The sequence below is a fragment of the Camellia sinensis genome, chromosome 14, assembly GCF_055761805.1.
Source record: "Camellia sinensis isolate YWXY chromosome 14, ASM5576180v1, whole genome shotgun sequence".
NCBI lineage: Eukaryota > Viridiplantae > Streptophyta > Magnoliopsida > Ericales > Theaceae > Camellia > Camellia sinensis.
In genome coordinates this window covers 34,002,139-34,022,574 of record NC_138974.1, presented here as the reverse complement: position 1 = coordinate 34,022,574, position 20,436 = coordinate 34,002,139, and the positions used below count along the sequence as shown (strand labels likewise).

The following is a 20,436-nucleotide window of genomic DNA, read 5'->3' as shown; positions in this document are numbered from 1 at the left end:
TTTTTTAAATTTTTTTATGAGCTTTAATAGAATTTTGAGTTGTTTGTTTAATTATGAGTTGTAAGTTTTTGTATCAAATATCATATGTCACATCAAAAAATTCTTACTCAATTTAAAACTCATTCACCAAACAAAATTTTCATACTCAAATCATAATTCCAAAGCTCACAAACTCAAAATACAATTCTTATTCTTAAATCATATTTAAAAAAACTCTACCAAACGCTATTATAAATTTTTCAATGCCTAAGTCAGTGATGATAATGATAAAACTCTTAGGGGTTGTACGGGGTGTACTAATAAGTACACATTTTTTATCTTTTTTAGATCACATCATCTTTTTATTTTTTTACATATCTTTTCATAAAATGTCAAAAAATATATTTATTTAGTTCATTTCAAACCATTCCTTAATGTATAAATTAAAGTGTTTAAGATTGTGTACTTTACTTTTTGATATCATTGCTTACTATTATATCTATAATTCCCGGTGAGAGGTATTTGCAACTATTTTTTTATGCTCGCATTAGTTTTATTTGGGATAACTTATTAAAAAAAACTACAATTTATATCAAAATATTTGATATAATTTTCAGTTCAATTATGTTACGTAGCTCGAATCCTTTCTTCCCCCGAATCCCCCGAACTCAAAACGACGTCGTTTCGTCGTTTTGAATTTTTTTTCCCCAATAACGCAGAAGAAGAAGAAGAAGAAGGAGGAAGAGGAAGAGGAGAGTAGCAGAGAAAGAGAGATTGAAAAAAAAATCATCATTAACAACATCATCATCATCATCATCTTCAGATCTTTATCAACATCATCATCAACAACCATTCAACCATTCATCTTCAACAACAACAACATCTTCAACCATTCAACCATTCAACATCTTCAACAACATCTTCAGATCTTCATCAATGTCTTCATCAACATCACCATCATCATCATCAACACATTTTCAGAAAAAAAACCGGGCGATCTGCGATCGATCGGCGAAGGCGAAAGAGGCGGCGGCGGCGATCGGCGATCGACCCTCTCTCTCTCTCCATTTCCTCTTCCCTTCTCTTCTCTTTCTCTCCTCTTTCTTTTCCCCTCTTCTTCTCTCTTCTCTCCCTCTTTCTCTTTCTCTCCTTTTGTTTCCGACTGCATAAGGAGAAAAAAAAAAAAAAAAAACTGCCCAAAACGACGTTATTTTGAACAATCGGGAGATTCGAAAGGACAAAATTCGAGGAGAAAATTATTTTCCTTTTCAATTATAACTTTATAAATAAATAAATAAATAAAAACACATTATTATAATCAAACCTCGTAATTGAGAATAGTGCGGTAAGCGCTTAAAAGAGAGACTGGGGCAGTAGTAAACAAAGACAAATCCTTTTCAACTGTGGGGGCCCATTGGTAAATATACAACATACATGGAGATGGAGTAAACAAAGCTATTTCTATTTGCAGAGAAAGTGAAGTAATAATGCATGTGCCGACAAAAAGCTTTATCCACATATGATATGCTCTGCCATGTGGCAACTCATATCCCACAAAATAAAATAAAAAATTACAATTTATACACTCAAGCATACATTCAACCTAGATCGTTTACGTAACACATCTACTTATTTGTTTTTGATTGACGACAACAGAAATTTATCGAAGGTTGGTTATATTGGCTTTTAGTTAGTGTGTTTGTTGTCAATGTTTTGTATTATGTTTTTTTGATTTCATCTTTTTATTTTCCCATCATAAAGATATTTATTTTTCTTTGAGTGAACGTTTTATTTTGACGCATCTTATTATTCAATTTATGATTAAATGCATAATGAATCAAAATCTTAACTCGTTTATAAAAAAACACACATATATATATATATATATGTAAGTAGATCCTATGCACGTACTCTTTTTATAAGTATATGATAAAGTAAAAATTATATTCAATTCATATTTTATTATTTTTATTTATACACACATTATAGTGTTATTTTCTTTTGTTTACTTTAAAAAAAAAAAATCAAAATATAATAACAAAATTTTCTTTCATATCTAGAATTATTGGAGGCTAAAAGTGTGAAGTAAGCTTTTTTTAATGTAATTTTTGTTTGTGGATGAAATGGTCGAACATTTCCACGACATGTTTGGATGTTTCCAGGGTTAGCTAGGTAGGGAATCCAAACAAAAGCAGATGTGACAATTGGCAAATCCACTGATTTCACCTTTTTAATATTTTATATATATATTTTTTCTCTTTCTCTTGAATGCATGGGAAATCACAAATTCTCATACTAGTCAACTTTGTGTTCTTCTTTCTTTTTTTTCTTTTCCTTTCCTTACCTTTCCTTTCTTGTGATAATCTTCTTCGTACGTTTTTGTTAATTAATGATTGATAGTAAAATGACGGTGAAACTTTCCTCAAATGATATACATATTTTAGCCACCGACCAAACTTGACTACCCAAAACATCTCACTTCCTAAAGTATAAACTTAACCTTTTAAATTAAGTAATGTTATTTTTTGTTTGCTATATTTATTTTCGTGAAGTTTCAAAAAAAAGTTTAGCTTGTGTCCAGTTAAGATCAAATTAGACAGTGTTGTTGGGCCTGTAAAGACCTGTCACGAGTTCTATTTTGATAATTCAAACCGTTCAATATGTAGAACTCGTCAAGTACTATATACTTGTTAAAAAATCACGTTGATCGGATATAGATAACTATGTGATCAAAATAATTTTTTGTCAACCATTAATTTGTTCACTGTTTATTTTTTGCACTGTTAATTTGTTCACCGTGCGCCTTTTTTATACCAAACCGATTTGATCACATAACTATCGATATCCAATCAACGTGATTTTTTACAAATATATAGTATTCGACGAGTTTTACACATTGAACAGTTTGAATTATCACAACAAGACCCATGGTGAGCTGTCACGAGCCCAACAGTACCGTCCAGTCCAATCTCAAACCGGACACAAGCTGAACCCTACCCTCTCATTTGGATATTGATTTTGAATGACAATAAGACTAAAAATAAAATGGTAATAGATTGCATACTACGAAGATCAGAATAAAAAATTTAAAAATTAAAAGTTTGATGACTAAAATGTAATCACACACTTTAGAAAACTATTAAATTACTTGGATGATGTGCAAAATCATTGTTTGGAAATTTACAAGTGGACTTGTACACGGGCAGAGGGAAGAAGGGTTGGGGGGGGGGGGTTTCCTCTGGGTTTTGGATTTTTTTTTTTAACATAAAGAAAATATTTTAAATAAAAAAATTATAAAAATATTATTTAGAATGAAATTTTAATAACATTTTTAAAATTATAAGAACAATAATTATTGTTTTAATTGAAAATAAAGAGATTACGATATTATTATCTATGAAAATTTTAATATAATTGCGATATTTATCATTATTAACATGTAAATATAATTAATCTCAATGAAAATATAGTATTTATTGAATTGTTAGTTATATTTGACATATAGGGTTTATTTTCTATGTGTTTCTTTACTATTAGTTGATGATATCATATGTCAATGATGACGTGATATGACTATTATATTGAATTTTTACGCATATTTTGTATAAAAAAATTACTTTATCATTATATAATTTATTTTAAAACTTTATATCCATGACTTTTTTTTTAATATAGTCTATGATACACTAATTATAAATAACATTCACTTTGTTTGATTTGAGTTTTCTAAAAATACTTTTCAGAAAATTTTAATTTTTTGTTTTTCATATATTTTTGTTTATACCTAATTTTTAAAAATATTTTACGCAATTTTTTTTAATTTTTAGACACACCTAACATAAACACACTTAGAAAGTATAATTTTTGTGAAAAAAATCTTTAAAAAATTCACTAAATACCAAAAATATTAAAAAAAATAATGAAAAATCAGTACATTTTTCATATTTTCATGTATTTATTAATTTTTTAAAATATTTTTTCACAAATATTTTATTTTTTTAGACACATTTAAGTAAGATGCATCTAAAAAAGTAAAAAAAAATGCTTAAAATTTTAAAAATATTCACCAAAAACAAAAAATAAAAACGAAAAATAAAAAAATCAATTTAAAAAAAACCTAATTCAAAAAACTCAAACCAAACACATTGTTATTTTTTGTATCTTTCTTGAAGTCAATCGTAAAAATTTTATGTGAAATATTTTTGTAAATTTTTTTAATATTATAATTAATAAGTATCCCATTTGAGTTAATTTTTTGGCTCCGCCACTGCTTGTACAAATTCCCAATTGAAAATATGAAAGTTGAATTAGTATAGTAATGTGGTCTTTGACATCACAATTTTTGCTTCTTTACTTGAGAAAAATTAAAAACATTCCCTTTGAACCGTCTTGCTAAGATAAAAATTATTGTCAAGAACAATATTAAAGATGCTAATAATAAATGTATCAACTAAGTGGCCTTTTGAAAAGCAAATAAAAAGTTAGTTTTTAATTTTTAACCTATTTTGAGTCATATTTACTTCTCACATTTCTTACTCACAAAAAGAAAAAAAAGTTAAAAAAAAAATTAAAAAACCTATTTTTAACTAATTTTTCAAAACACTCGTAAGACATGAGTTACTAAATGTCTTAGCACAGGGCAATGAACGTTATTGTAATTAATTGATATATTTAATTATTAATATTCTGATTATGAAAATGTGATGGATATGTATATGTATATGTATACACGAAAACGCACGCTGGCAATTCAATGATTTAATTGAAGAAGCCTTTTAACTTATCTATTTCTCAATTCTTTCACATGCATGGTGGCAGACAAGCTGCCTAGTGAGGGGACCAAAACAGTTTGCAACTATTCTGCTAAATAAATAAATAAATTAAATGAAACCCCCAATCCTTACAAAAAAAACATATTTACATTTAGCAAAATTTGAATCCACAGCTCCCCCCTCCCCGACCCCCACCCGGGAGGGGTTCCAGTGTAAAAGGGAGTGTTGTGTCTTTCAATGGGCCCATCTTCAACCTAACTTTATGATTCTATCTTGTAAGATTCACTTCACTGAATAAATTATTTATGTAACAAACTAATTTAATTAAAAAAAAATTAATAGTTATATAATCAAACAACATGTTTTTAAAAATTGGATGACTAGCATAATTTTCAGAATAAACTGTTCAGTTTAAACATAAATATGATGTGATCATATAATTATTGTTATTTGATTGATATCATTTTTTGCATAATTAATTTTTTTTTAACCAACCTTACAAAAGGTTGAATTTGCAATAGGCCTCATCGAGGGGCAAGCAGGACCTATCTTCTTATCAAAATTGTTATATTCACAAACAAATACATATACATATATATATATATATATATATAAAGTAGGGCATCGAGCCTGCCGAGCCAACTTTAGATCGAGACTACTTGAGCATGTATATTGGCCCATTTTGACAATTTTGATTTTTTTAATTTTTTTACTTTTTTGGATACCATCACTTTTCTACTTTTTTTTACACATTCTTCTTAGAAAAAAAAAAAAAATCAAAAAATCAACTTTTAAACTATTTTTCAAAACAACCCAATGGGTCGACTCATCCCAAACTTGTCCCTAAAAGAACTACAAAATCCCATACAGAACCCAATATATATGATTTATCACATTCATTTGTAATTTTTTTTTTTTTTGGGAAGACTAATAAATGAATTTGACTCTTCTTAATAATTATTTGAGTTTAGGTCATTAACAATATCTAAAAGTAAAATAAATTTAGATCTTTTTAACAAGTGTTTGAAAGTAGACATATATTTGTAGTTTTCTTATTTTTTACTAGTTTATTACGTGACTAAACATATATAATTAATATTTTTTAAATGAGCAAACTACCTTAAATTTTTTTTTATTCCAAATCCAATCTAAAATTAAATTAACTAAAAATCTCAAACTTATCCGAGTCATATACGTTTTATAGAAATTGTCATCTTACTCAACCATATTTTTGGTCTACATATCAAACAAAATGTGGTAAGCGATGGATGACTTCAGGGAATAAGGTGCAAAATGAAGGAACATCTTTCAATTTGGACGGACATGTTGGACCCAACCCAACTCAACCCAACCCAAGTGGTGGGTGGATCAACCCTGTGGATAGATGCCCACGTGTCAGCCCACCCAATGAGGTGTGGCCCACCAAGTTCCTACCAAACTTTAACTTACCTATAAGTATCCAAAAACTTCTCCATTATCATCGTCACGTCAGAGTCGAAAGCCGAAGACGCACGCACGGGTTTAAGCGAACTGTGCAGGGGGGCTTTGCTTTAGCGTACGCACCAGACGACGAGTTTCTTTGTTTTACTTGTCGCACGTGTTCAGCATGTGACCTCAAAAAACAAAGACCCCCACCACCCCAATTATCCAAGCAAAAGAGCATAAATTATCTGATAAATCTGTCCTACTACTAACAAAATTACAACTCAGTAGACTCACTTCTCCACTCCATTGAAGATAATCAGAATAGATACCAACAAATTAAGATATTCCTAGTGACTCTCTACATTTTTAATACTTTTATTTTAATTATATATATATCAACTTATTCTTTAAAAAAAAAAATATTTAAATTAAAATATACCCATAGATTTTTCTTGTGCATAAAAATTTTGAAAACTTGAAATAATTTTTTAATGTTTCTTAAGAAGCATATTGTTTCATTTTCAAAAGAACAAAAATCTTGAAAATATTTTGCAGAACTATTTTTTTTGTACATTCCGAAAATTCGAAACCAAAATTAAAGGTAAATAAATACAACCAAACATAAACAACTATTTTTTTGGGGCAAAAGAGTGAATAATATAGTGAGTAGTAGTACATCATCAAGATATACAAAACAAACATACATATGAAGTGTGTGCGCTATATCTCTAATGCGTGAGGTGTAAGGTTTGCAGTGGAGTCTGCAACATGGGGGTGGCTGTTGTACCTCCCCAGTTGCAACAAAATGGCATCTCCTGACAATACCACTGGCTATGCTAGCTATACATAAAAAGAAAAACTCATTCACACAACTTCCTTTCCGCTCTTCTCTTGTATCTTCTTTTTTTCTTTTTTTTTTTCTTTTTTCTTTTTCCATTGAGTCCCCAAGAAAAATATTTGGTAGCTTCTTCAAGCAACAATTTGATGAGAACAATAGTTATGTCAAATTGTCAATATATATAGATATGTATACTTGTGAAGCTAAGGGGTTGTTGGAGCATACAGATTGAACAGCTCAACCAAAGTTTACATCACTTGCAATTGCAAAGCAGTGGTCCTATATTGTGTCTTTAGAAAAGTGGGGTTGGGGTTGGGGTTGGGTTAATTGTCATAATTTTCACCTGCAACTGCTGATGAGGAAAAGTGAGTTGGTCCCAATTTGAACCGTGAAGTTGAGATTGAAATGCCGCTGCGGGGCATAGGTTTCAACCTGAGAGAGAGAGAGAGGGTGCTTCTGACACTGCTCCCATGCTTATGAGTTATGACAATAAACAGAATGCCATAATCTGTGTCTATCTTTGGGAGGCGTCAAGGCTGGCTGTCTCTCTCCACCCCTATTTGATCACTCCTTTTTTGTCATCTTCTTTTTCTTTATTGGACGAGCCACGTTCTCCTTGTTTGTAATTTATTTAAATTCACTTCAAATTTAAATTTTAAAATTACTTATTTACTCAAGTGTACTTCAAAATGTACAATGTTTTGTTTCATTTTTCAAGCCTTCATTTCCTATTTGCTTTTATTATAAGCTAATGCAACAAAAATTACTTTAATCTAAAAGCAATAAAACTACTTAAACCTAAAAGCAATAAGCTGGGAAATTTTCTGAATGTAGCATTGGATAATGGATAGTATTATTACATATCCAGAATTTTATTTAAATATATCAACATTGGATCCGGATTCATTCTATATACACACTTCACAACACATCAATTCAATCTCAACCACACAATCACGTTCAAGTAAAAATTTGAACACAATTTTAGGATAAATATAATTAGTGGGTAATAAGTAGTGTACCTTGACATGAAAACAAGTTTTAGACTCTTCTTGAGTCCTTGGAATTTGGAATTTGGGGCTGAAGATCCACGGGTAATTACAAAATTGAAGTTCATTCTTCACCCCACCGAAAAGCCCATGACCCACACGGTACCACCAACTACAAACAAGCCCATTAAGGCAAAGGTCACACTACGGTTTTCAGTAATGTAAAAAAGCTAGAGAGAGAAATGCCCACTAGTGCAAAATAATTTAGGTTGGGACTGGGAAGTGATTTTTTAATAGTGCATTTACTAAAGCGTGCACAAGTGTGTGTTTTGAGCAAATTAAGGACTTTACTGCATACCCAGGTGATGTCACATTAGGCTTATATGTACCCATTTTTTAACTCTTTTTGCTTGTGAAACAAGTCGTCAGGACTGACACACTACTCTCTTTCTCACCCAGACACATGCACATAAAGACAGTGACTGTAACTAGGCAAAGAAGGCAGCAACAAGACAAAAGCAAAAGTCTGAGTTGACTGAGAGAGCTGAGAGAGTTTAAAGCAGGTGGTTTTATGAAGTAGAGGTTGTATAGGGGGGTAGAGAAATATATAATATGTAAAGATTAAGTTCGAATCCAAAGATAGGAGTAGTTAGTACTGTAAATACCTGAGATTCGGTGATATACCATGTAGACGTCAGCCCATCATATCCTTGGGTTCTCCCAGGTCTGTCTCTGTGGACGTTTCATGGGCTAAGTGCAACTTAAGGAAAAAGGCTGACCCTCCTTTTGTGGCTTCTTGGCTCATCACCTACGCATTTCCAATGAAAGTTCACATCAATCTCTCACATCAATCTCCCAAGTCTGTCGCCGTGGATGTTTCATGGGCTAAGTCCAACATTCGTGATGATCGTCATCATGACGATAATGATTATGAACCTTGTGCTTTGGTAAACTGGACAACCTGAGACATTAGTTTAGTGGGCTTTACATGGACACTTTATTCATTGAGTAAGCCCAATGTACCTTTTAATTGGGTTTTTAATGGACCCAAAATGGCCCATTGGGTCTTTGAGTGTGGCATCACCTGTACATACCACAAACTAAAAAGGCAGAGAAATGACATCTCTAATTGCATTTAAATCAACAACCAAAAAATTAAATTGCATTGCTCCTCTACGGTCCATTATAACTAGTTTAGTACTCTAAGAGCACCACCAACTCAGCATGTTAGATATGGTGCTCTTGGACCAATAATAACAATAGTCATGGATGAGTGGAGCAGACCCAACCACCTTGGTCGTCTAGGTGAAGGACACAGTTGGCCCAATCCATCCTCTTTTGCACAACCTCATTGGTTGGGAACACCATGTGTACATGCTATGGTAATGCACCGGGGGTAGAGAATAAATTTTCCTATGTTAACACTTAACACAGATAAAATATATCTCAATCGACATGGTATGAAAATAAATCACTCAAGACAAACCATAAATCAATCTGAAATTGAAACCACTAAAAGAATCTTCCTACATGGTTACATGTATAGCATGAGTCCAAGGCAATGTGACTTACAGTAGCCGTGTGGACAGAAGTCAACTCCAGTGAAGAAACGAAAGGGGCATCCAGTTCATGCCAAAACATTAGTTCCGTTCAAAGCCAAACCTCAAATGGGCATGAATTCTGCATTGCGATCAGTAATATATGAACTAAAAGCTACGAATTTTTTTATTTATTTTTTCTCATGCAAAAATTGCAACAGATGTAAATTAGAGTTCACGGCTGCGTATAGAACACTATGAATTCTGCAAAAAGCTACAAACACACAACCTAAAAACAGCATGGCTACGAATTCGTTTTAATGGACCGTAGTGTTCATAGGGCATGTTTGATTGGAAGGATTAAAGCATGGGATTAGGATTATTAATCCGTGGGCCCAATCATCCTATGTTTGTTTTGACATTTTGGTTTAGGACTATTAATCCAATGGATAATTAATCCAATAAATTTGTAGGATTATTAGTAATGGGGTAGGGGTGGGATAGTTAATACCACACTAATTTGATAGGATTATTAATACCTCACTATTAGTATTGTGAATCAAACATGACCATAGTGTACTCTAGAACACTAATCACAGAATTCGTAGTGTTCTATATCTCGTAGTATTCTCATGCAAAAAGGTACGAATTCTGCATGGCTGCGTTAGTGTTCTACAAAACCTGAAAACAGATGTTAATGTGATTGATAACAATGTGATTTCAAGATGCTTGAGTACAACAAAGAAACATCAGAATGACAAGCAAACTACCATGAGTAATCAGGCCATACTTATCACACACAACCTATGCCGGCACAGCCATGGAAGTTGAAGCCAGTAGGATTTTCAAAAACACAGGCACTACCAATGACTAGATGATTGCTAGGGAGCACATTGTACACAATTTTGGAGGCATTACAACCTTCCAAACCGGTGGCCATATTTAGGTTTGACTTACTTATGGCCATTACTACTGCACTGCTTCAACCAAAGAATCAAATCATTTTCAGAAATGATAATAGATTCATAGGAGTAGTTATTAAAAACTGTTGACAGATTAAATAAGCTGCAAATACTTTTCTGTAAGAGCCGATTAGTTTTCCTGCGAAGGAAAATTAAACTGCATTTTACAACAACGTTGCGTGAACAAATGGACACGACTCCTGCACTTTCCAGAAGAGGACATCCCAATGGCTTAGGTAGCTTTCCCCCAATAAAGAGACTCATGTTTGTGTCTCCTTAACTTACCTATAAAAAAAAGTAAACACATAAATAGAGACTATCATAGATTGCTATTCACCTATCAAATAAAGAGGCTAAAAATTAAAATGAAAAAGAAAAGATAAAACATCCATTCTTTAGCCAGTGATCGAAGCTGTCTGACGGGTTAAACATCCATTCTAACTAGAAACTTTCCAGTTCTGTGTATTGCCTGGTATGGGGGAAAGTATGTTGCCTGGGATAGCGAAAAATTTTAAACAAAAACTTCAGTTGTGCTCTTTTATTCAGCTCAACAGTGGGCAGTCACAGTTCTTTCGGACTGTAGAAAAAGGTTAGAGCTGCAATGGAACGGAACAAGTCCAATTGTGAACAAAACACAAGTTTTCATTGGTTCAAAACAATGGTGTCTACAACTTAATATTTTCCCTTTAACTAAATAGAAATCCTAAAATGACACAACACTCTTGATGCACTCCACCATTTCATCCATCCTCTTATAATTCTATGGGCCACATCCTTCTTACACTCTGATTGGATCATGAGATGAGAAAAGGAAAGAAATGATTGTGGTCTCTTATATAGATGAGAAAAGAAGAAATGATTTTATTTTCTCACTATCATATTTTGATGAGTAAAAAAGCAAAGTATGTGATATAAAAATGATTGGGATTTCTTTTCCTTCCCTTGTATTCTAATCAGCACTCTCAGTATTATGGAAACTATACACCCATCCAGTTGTTTCTCAGCAAAAAAAAAAATTAAAAATTGAAAAAAAAAAACTTCTAACCAAATAATTTGAACAAAATCCCAAAGATAATGAAGATAATTAAAAATGATGAGGTCTTGAAAGCATATAAGAAGAAACACTACCAAACACTTTCGGAATAATGAATTTTAACAATCCACAAAAAATTAAATATAAATCACAACCTAATAGTGCCATAAAGCACAATCCCAAATATACAGAACCTTGGTCTGAATGAAATATTGAATATTAATATGAGAAAGGGAAGCACAAGACAAAATCTTTGACATTTACTAAGATTGATTACATTGAAAGAAAAAAAGGGAAGTAGAAGACGATACTATCAAAATATCCAACAGGGGGAAATTAATTTGGTAGTTTATCAGTTTATGACAAATTCCCATTACAATAAAAAGAGGTCCTATTGAAATATTTAAATTTAAATTTAAATTTAAAAAAAGAAAAGAAAAAAGGATCAATAGAGACAAAAAGTATTGGAGACCTTTAACCTTTTATTGTTATAGGCAAGACAAGTAGTCTTGGTTCCATAACATGGATCATTCCTACTCTTGTTTTTAATAATTATGCAAATTTATTGGCAGGAACAAGAGGGCAGTTCCTCCTTCCTTCTAAACCACAAAAATAAAAATAAAAAAGGGATCCAAACCACAAAAAGAACAATCAGATAGTGAACACATGAAAAATAAATTTAACCATGGAACTATAATGCATCCAAGTTTAGCATCAAATATATACGCCTATTCAGAAGATTCACACCGAAAAATCAAGCTAGAATGTGAATAGAAGTTAAAAATCTCAGAGGCGAGTGTAACTCAAAAACAAACAATAACAAAGTCTTTATCATCACTTACCAATTATACAATTTCAGACTTCAAATCTGTAAACATCAGCAAGTACATACTCCAGCAAGCAAAAACAATTCAACAAAGGAATACATTATATACATATTTGATCTAAAAACATTTCGGTATAACTTTAGTATATCTAATATTTGATCTAAAAATCATAATCCGATATGATAATTCTCATATAAGATATCCCAAGCACAATATTATATCAAGCTGAATTAAAGTTGAAGAATTTGAATTTCAAAACATAGTGCTTTCCTCTCAAAACAAACTAGTGCTATGTACATACCAACTAAGATCAACCCTGAAAACAAATAGTAAGCGACACCTAACACCTATTTGTGCAAAAGTGCAAGCCAATCTCAAAAAACCTGACAGCTATGCATTACTACAGTTAGTACAGAACTTAGCTATGTATGACCAAAAGAGTTTTGTGCTTTTCCAGTTAAAAACCAAGCTGGTCCTTCACATCTTCATCACGTGGGACTAATTTGCATCCCTTCAGATTTGACAGATGCGTTCTCCATCCCATTGTCCATGGCAATCTGCCTATCACGGCATTCAGCAGTGCAAAATGCACGCAAGTAGCTGCATACATCATCAAATCTCAGTTTTAAGTATTCAATGATGCAGTAGTGTTGCTAGCTTAAGCACAAAAAAGAAATAAATTTTATTTTAAAAAATTAAAACAGCAAAAAAGTTTCGGTTGATTTACAAAATATGCATGCATCACATTTTCAATTAGAATACCTAGCAGATGCCTAACAATCGATAACCATATGAAACGGAAATTACAACATAAATAAATTGGATACAATTAAATCAAATCAAATCAAAAAATATCAGCTTCACAAATGAAACCTTCATGGTAGCTGTTGACCGAGGAGAAAGAAATTGAAAAGGAAATGCTAAAGTTTACAACTAGATCTACATAAAATATGCATAGGTGCATCCTCCCTCCCAATAACCACATATATTTTTATTTTATATATTTTATGCTAAAGTTTGAAAAGGAAATTTTATTTTAAAAAATAAAAACAGCAAAAAAGTTTCGGTTGATTTACAAAATATGCATGCATCACATTTTCAATTAGAATACCTAGCAGATGCCTAACAATCGATAACCATATGAAACGGAAATTACAACATAAATAAATTGGATACAATTAAATCAAATCAAATCAAAAAATATCAGCTTCACAAATGAAACCTTCATGGTAGCTGTTGACCGAGGAGAAAGAAATTGAAAAGGAAATGCTAAAGTTTACAACTAGATCTACATAAAATATGCATAGGTGCATCCTCCCTCCCAATAACCACATATATTTTTATTTTATATATTTTATGCTAAAGATTGAAAAGGAAATTTTATTTTAAAAAATAAAAACAGCAAAAAAGTTTCGGTTGATTTACAAAATATGCATGCATCACATTTTCAATTAGAATACCTAGCAGATGCCTAACAATCGACAACCATATGAAACGGAAATTACAACATAAATAAATTGGATACAATTAAATCAAATCAAATAAAAAAATATCAGCTTCACAAATGAAACCTTCATGGTAGCTGTTGACCGAGGAGAAAGAAATTGAAAAGGAAATGCTAAAGTTTACAACTAGATCTACATAAAATATGCATAGGTGCATCCTCCCTCCCAATAACCACATATATTTGCATAGACATAAATTATTGTTGCTTCTTAGAGCATCTCCAATGCACTAGGCATATAATACTTGTTAGTTAAAATGCCTAGTGTGATTCACTTTTTTCAATTCCAACGCACTAGGCATATGATTAGGCATTTTGGCTCAACTCATATTCACTAGCTACATGTAGCTAGCCTTCAACGCTAGGCAAAATGTATTCAATCATTAGGATCATTTCCCTCCATCTTTGTTGTTGACGTGGCATTCTATAAAATTAATAGTATTTGGATTAATAGCTAAAATAAAGAGCATGGTTGGAGTAAAAACATAAAACAGTTGATAGACAAAATAAAATATATACTTTATAGTAATATTTAGATAGGTAAAATGCCTACTACCGTTGGAGATGCTCGTTATTGCTCCTATTACTTTGGATAAGTAAAGGAATTTACTTGAGGGTCCTAATTTTCGGAGATACCTATTTGGATATAGAGCATAAATAGTTATAATGCTGATAAAAAAGAGAACATATTTACAACATCTATCATCAACTTTGCCAAGGAAAAGTATGCAGAGAGAACAGCCACATAAACAGCAAGAAATACTCCAATTACAACTAGCATATTTGAAGGCAAACATGAAGAGAACAAAAAGAATCATGGATTATTCAAGAAGAAACACCAATTAAAAAAACAAAATTTAAAAATAAAAATAATAATAAATCAAATTAAATAAGCAAACAGGTATAGAAGAAAGAGAAAACAGAGTAGAAACAGAGTGAAAGGAAAAAAAAAATGGCAACCTATACATGAAGACTTCAGCATTTTCACCGATCTTCTTCTTGCAATAGTAACATTTGTCGAGAAACTCTCCGATCGGCTGATCATCACTACCATCAATACTCTCCTCCTGAACTGGAGATGACAGGGTCAGAATCCTCGGTGGCGACACCAGCGACTTCTCTGCGACTGACGGTCTCATAGCCTTAGAAGAATAACTCGGAGGCTTCGCAGCGGCGGCGGCGGAGGGCGGAGCTGAGCGCCTCTCCAGCCATCCGTCGGCCGATTCAATCGGCGGAGATAGGACACCAGAATCTCCGAAGCTCGAAGACCTGCCGATTAGAGAGCGCTTCACCGGCATTGTTGCTAGGGTTTCAGAAAGCGCCAATTGGGAGAGAAGAAAGTTAGGGTTTTGGAGAGTGAAAATCGGTCCGTGAGTCCGTGCAGAGATGAGAAGTTGACGGAGAGAAAAGACTTGGAGCGAGGGGGCAAATAAGCTGGTACTGTGTGAGAGAGGGATGCTAGACGGGCAGGTATATATAGGCTACTGTGAGACCAGTGACGCTTCCCAATTAGAAATTAATTAAAACGCGTCTTTTTTATTTTTCAACAATCGTAGTATGGATTGGAGACTCGCTTTTGTATGCCAAATGCATTTAAACTTTAGTTTGACATTGGTTATGGCAGTTAATTTTTTTGTGTTAGGATTTTTTAATTTAATTTTTTTAGTTTCGTTTGATTTTATTTTTAAATTTTTTAATTTTTATAAAAAAAATATAATAATTATAATTTGAATATAATATTTTATTTTATTAATTTATATAATTTATTTTATTTTTTTATATTTTCTTAATTCTAAAATATTTACCAAACGAGGACTTATAATGATAGGTTAAGGGTGGGGAATTTCTTATTATTAATAAAAAATTAACACTTATAAAATTATATTATTATAAGTTGGATTATAAAAAATTTATGTAGATTTCAAACATTTTCTTTTATTTTTGTCTTTCCATACGAGAAGAGGTAGAGTTTGCAGTCAATTCAGCTACGCTCAATTAATTCCGCCAACAAATCGCCATCAATGAAGGAAAATCTTTTATGTTGTGTTTGGTTGGAGGATTTGGAAAGTGATTTAGAAAGGGAAATAGAAAAGGTAAGTGAAATGTGAATAAATCATGCCTATATTTCACATAGTTTCATAAATCATTCCTTTCCCTTTCCAAATCTCTCTCCAAATCCTCCAACTAAACACAACATTTAGGCCTCGTTTGGCAAGAGGCTATTTTAGCCAATTAGCCAAAAAGTTACTAAATTAGCCAAAAAGCCAACAACCCATACCAAAAAGTCAAAGATTCTCTTTTCTCTCTACTTTTTGCACATCTTTTCGTAATTAGCCAAAAAGTCATCCCAAACATACAAGTTTTTTTTACCTACCTTTTTAGCCAAATAGCCAAAAAGTTACTAAATTAGCCTGTTCCCAAACGAGGCCTAAGACTTTCATAAATTTTTCATAACACACTTAGCCTCCGTTTGGGAAGTGGGTTGGCTTTTTGACTTTTTGACTTTTTGGCTATTTTAGCCTGGGCTATTTTAGCCTGGTTTGGGAAGAGCTTTTTGACTTTTTGGCTTTTTTGACTTTTTTTGTGAGAGAGGATTGTAATGATTATGGGTTGGATTTAATGTTTTTTTTTTATGGCTAAAATAGCCTATTTTATTTTTGTGGCTATTTTAGCCAAAAAAACCTGACTTTTTTCTTCCCAAACGGAACCTTATGTAATTTGACAAGTATTAATTTTTAATTAGTTTTTTTTTTGAAGTTAATTTTTAATTAGTTAAATATTTAATAATATGAAATTCATCACCCTTGTCACATCATTATGATTGCATTTATAAATACAAAATGTAAATCTCTAGTATTGTTGGTAAATTAAAATGAAAAATGATTTGTGCCTCGAAACTTTTTGCACCGAATGCCCCTAATGCCCAAAACAACGTCGTTTTGGGCATTAGTTTTTTTTTCCCTTTTTTTTTGCCATTTTTCCAGTCGTTTTTCCATTTTCCATTTTCGTCGCAGAGAGGAAGAGGGAGAGAAAGAGAGAAGAGGGAGAGGAAGAGAGAGAAGAGAGAAAGAGAAGAGGAGGAGAGGAGATAAGGGCCCCCTCCTGTGCCTCGCTGCCGCCGATCGTCGATGGTCGCAGCACCGCGATCGTCGCAGCCCGCCGCCATCGCCTCCGGCCCCGCCTCCGCCCGGTTGATATGGCCCCCTCCAGTCCTTCCTTTTCTTCCTTCTCTTCTTCCTTCTTCTTCTTCTTCTTCTTCTTCTCTTCATTCGGGGGATTCGGGGCACTCCGGATTCGGGCTCCCAATCAAAACTCAATTAAAATACACCATTCATTTGTTCACTAGGTGTGTTTGATTGGAGGGATTAGGGGGAGATTATTTACTATTCGGATTGCTTATCCGAAGAAGTGAGTAGTACATCGTTTGTTTTTTTTTAATCCGCCGGACATGGAGTTCGACCGGACTCCTTATCCTCCATATGGGGGATTATGCTATCCCGGGGGGGTGTGGGACAATTTTGGGGGGATAATTTACTGTTGGGATTAGGTGATAAAATGTCTATTTTGACCCTATACTATTTAATTATATATTATATTTAATAAAATTCAATAAAATTTAAATGTCTCAATTTAAAAATAAAATAATTTTATTTAACTTTTTATTGATGTTTTATTTATTTAATTTTTTATAGATGTTTTATTGATATTTTATTTTAAATTTTGTTTATATTTTATGTAATTTCATTATTTAAATGTTAATAGATGTTTTATTTAATTTAATTGTTTAATTATTATTATTTTTAAAAACAAATTTATTTAAAATTTTAATTAAAAAATAACATATATTTTTATTGATATTTTATTTATTTTATTCAAAAAAATAAATTTATTTAATTGTGTAAAAAATAAAATAAAATAAATTTTTATTTAATCTAACTAAAAATAATTAAAATATTAAAGATATGTTTAATATTGTTATTACTTAGTAAATAATTGAAAAGTGGTAAAATAGTCTTTTATTCATTTATCCTATCCAGTCCGTCCAACCAAACGTTGGATTTATTAAAAATAGTCCTTTCCAGACATCTAATCTTATGAAAAAACAAACACATGATACATATTCAATCCGACCAAATAGTCCGGGGGATTTACAGTCCCAAGACTCAAGTCTGATGGATTCTAATCTTCCCTTATCAAGTCCGTCCAATCAAACACACATATGTGTTTGAGATTTCTTTCTTTGGTAGATTTTTTTTTTAGTGATGTTTTTTCAAAAAAAAATTAAAAAAAAAGGACTTAATTTGACGAGATGAACCGAAAAGTGAAAAAAAAAAAGTTTAAAACAACAATAAGCCAAAAATAGTGGACCTTTTGACTTATTATTTTGGCATTTTCAATTTTTAAAAAAAAAATTAAAAAAATTTACTTTTTAGATCTATCAAATACAAGACAAGTCAAATCGAAAAAGTTAAAAAAAAAAAAAAATTAACATAACTAAAAAAAAAAAATAGTAAAAGCAAAAAAAATGTGAATTTTTAGGTGTTGCTAGACACTCGACCAACTTCGGCTATATATTTTGTCTACATATGTATGTGTGTATATTTGTATTTTATTTTTATTTTTTTAGTGTGAATTTCAATGGTACTCTTTATTGTTAAAATTAATTTGTCATTTACATTTGAGATGTAACTAATTAAGAGAGGATAAGATAAATTTATCATGCTGACTATTGTGTTAAAGCATGAAATTATAAAAGTTGTCTAAAATGATAAATGCATCTCCCGTTAAATATTCTTTTATGAATAATTCAGCAATGTGAAGTTGATCAAATATTTAAAAGAGTGATATCTGTGCTTTATTTTGACTCTTTAATTTTTATTTTTTGTCCTGTAACTTTCACAAAGAGAATATAGGTTTGAGTAAAAAAATTTGAGTATAACTGTTATGTTGATCAATTAATTAATCGATCAATCAATTATTTAATATACTAACTCAAAATTAAAATAATTATTATTTTCCATGAGCTTTGAAAATGTCATGTTCAATAGAAAAAATTAACAAAAAAATAGGAATTTTTATTGATAAGTCCAATTTAGAAGTGTTTTAACCCAAGAAATCCATGAAGGAATTTTTTAACCCATTTAGTCCCATGTATGTATAGTTTTATTCCATAAAGTCCATTTTCTTGATTTACACTATTTTCTTGGACACTTATGCCCTTATATTTAATTTTGATACCTTTATAAATATTTTTTCAACGATTAGCAATTTAATGATGTGAACATTCATATTTTAAATTCACATTTGTAAGAACGTAAATTGGCCCGTGGGCGGCCCGAAACCCGCCCGCGAGCCAGGGCGGGCCCGGCCCGTTGACAATGTGAATATTCACATTGACATGTTAAAATTCACATTAATAGGAGTGTAAAATTGGCCCCCGTCCCGTGGCAGCGCGAAACCCACCCGCGACCCATGGGCGGCCCGGGGTGGGCCCGGTTTAGCCCGTTGACAATGTGAATATTCACATTGACATGTTAACATTCACATTGACAAGAGTATAAAATTGGGCCGTGGCCCATGGGCGGCCAAAAGCCCGCCCGCAGCCGGGGGCGAGCTCGGCTCGGCCCGTTGACAATGTGAATATTCACATTGACATGTTAACATTCACATTGATAGGAGTGTAAAATTAGCCCGCGCCTCGTAGCTGCTCGAAACCCGCCCACAGCCCGTGGGCGGGCCCGGCCTGGCCCGTTGACAATGTGAATATTCACATTGACATGCTAACATTCACATTAATAGGAGTGTAAAATTGGCCCCCGTCCCGTGGCGGCGCGAAACCCGCCCGCGACCCATGGGCGGCCCGGGGCGGGCCCGGTCCGGCCCGTTGACAATGTGAATATTCACATTGACATGTTAACATTCACATTTATAAGAGTATAAAATTGGTCTGCGGCCCATGGACGGCCAAAAGCCCGCCCGCGGCCCGGGGCGGGCCCGGTCCAGCCCGTCGACAATGTGAATATTCACATTGACATGTTAACATTCATATTGATTAGAGTGTAAAATTGGCCTGCAGCCCGTGGGCGGCCCAAAGCCCGACCGCAGCCCGAGGCGGGCTTGGCCTGACCCATGACAATGTGAATATTCACATTGACATGTTAACATGCACATTGATAGGAGTGTAAAATTAGCCTGCACCCCGTGGCTGCCCGAAACCAGTCCACAGCCTGTGGGCGGCCCGGGGCGGGTCCGACCCGGCCTGTTGACAATGTGAATATTCACATTGACATGTTAACATTCACATTGATAAGGGTGTACAATTGGCCCGTGACCCGTGGGCAGCCCGAAGCCCAACCTCGGGCCAAGGTGGGCCCGGCCCGTTGGCAATGTGAATATTCACATTGACATGTTAACATTCACATTGATAGGAGTGTAAAATTGGCCCGCAGCCCATGGGCGGCCCGAAGCCCGATCGCAGCCCGAGGCGGGCTTGACCTGACTCGTAACAATGTGAATATTCACATTGACATGTTACATTAACATTGATAGGAGTGTAAAACTTGTCTGCT

General features: G+C 33.0%; 1 protein-coding gene across 2 annotated transcripts; it reads right to left on the bottom strand.

The window, feature by feature from the left end:
• Window positions 1-10,543: 10,543 nt before the first annotated feature.
• On the bottom strand, window positions 10,544-15,308 carry LOC114282754 (uncharacterized). 2 transcript variants are annotated; one of them, XM_082907344.1, is made up of 2 exons: window positions 14,828-15,307; window positions 10,544-10,788 (listed from the first exon to the last, which is right to left on the bottom strand). In XM_082907344.1, exons 1-2 carry the CDS (start codon window positions 15,163-15,165, stop codon window positions 10,785-10,787), a joined length of 342 nt encoding a protein of 113 aa, XP_082763470.1. In that variant the 5' UTR covers window positions 15,166-15,307; the 3' UTR covers window positions 10,544-10,784. The 2 variants fall into 2 exon arrangements, with proteins under 2 accessions (XP_082763470.1, XP_028081300.1); XM_028225499.2 differs by lacking the exon at window positions 10,544-10,788 and adding an exon at window positions 12,550-12,963 and having other exon boundaries at window positions 14,828-15,308.
• Between the last annotated feature and the right edge of the window lie 5,128 nt (window positions 15,309-20,436).

What these genes read in the sequence shown, in the direction of transcription:
- LOC114282754 (XM_028225499.2), bottom strand. Translation starts at nt 15,165, where the DNA reads ATGCCGGTGAAGCGCTCTCTAATCGGCAGGTCTTCGAGCTTCGGAGAT. An exon ending in GCTGAAGTCTTCATGTATAG is followed by an intron (nt 12,964 to 14,827) that starts GTTGCCATTTTT and finishes TGATGTATGCAG; the next exon opens with CTACTTGCGTGCATTTTGCA.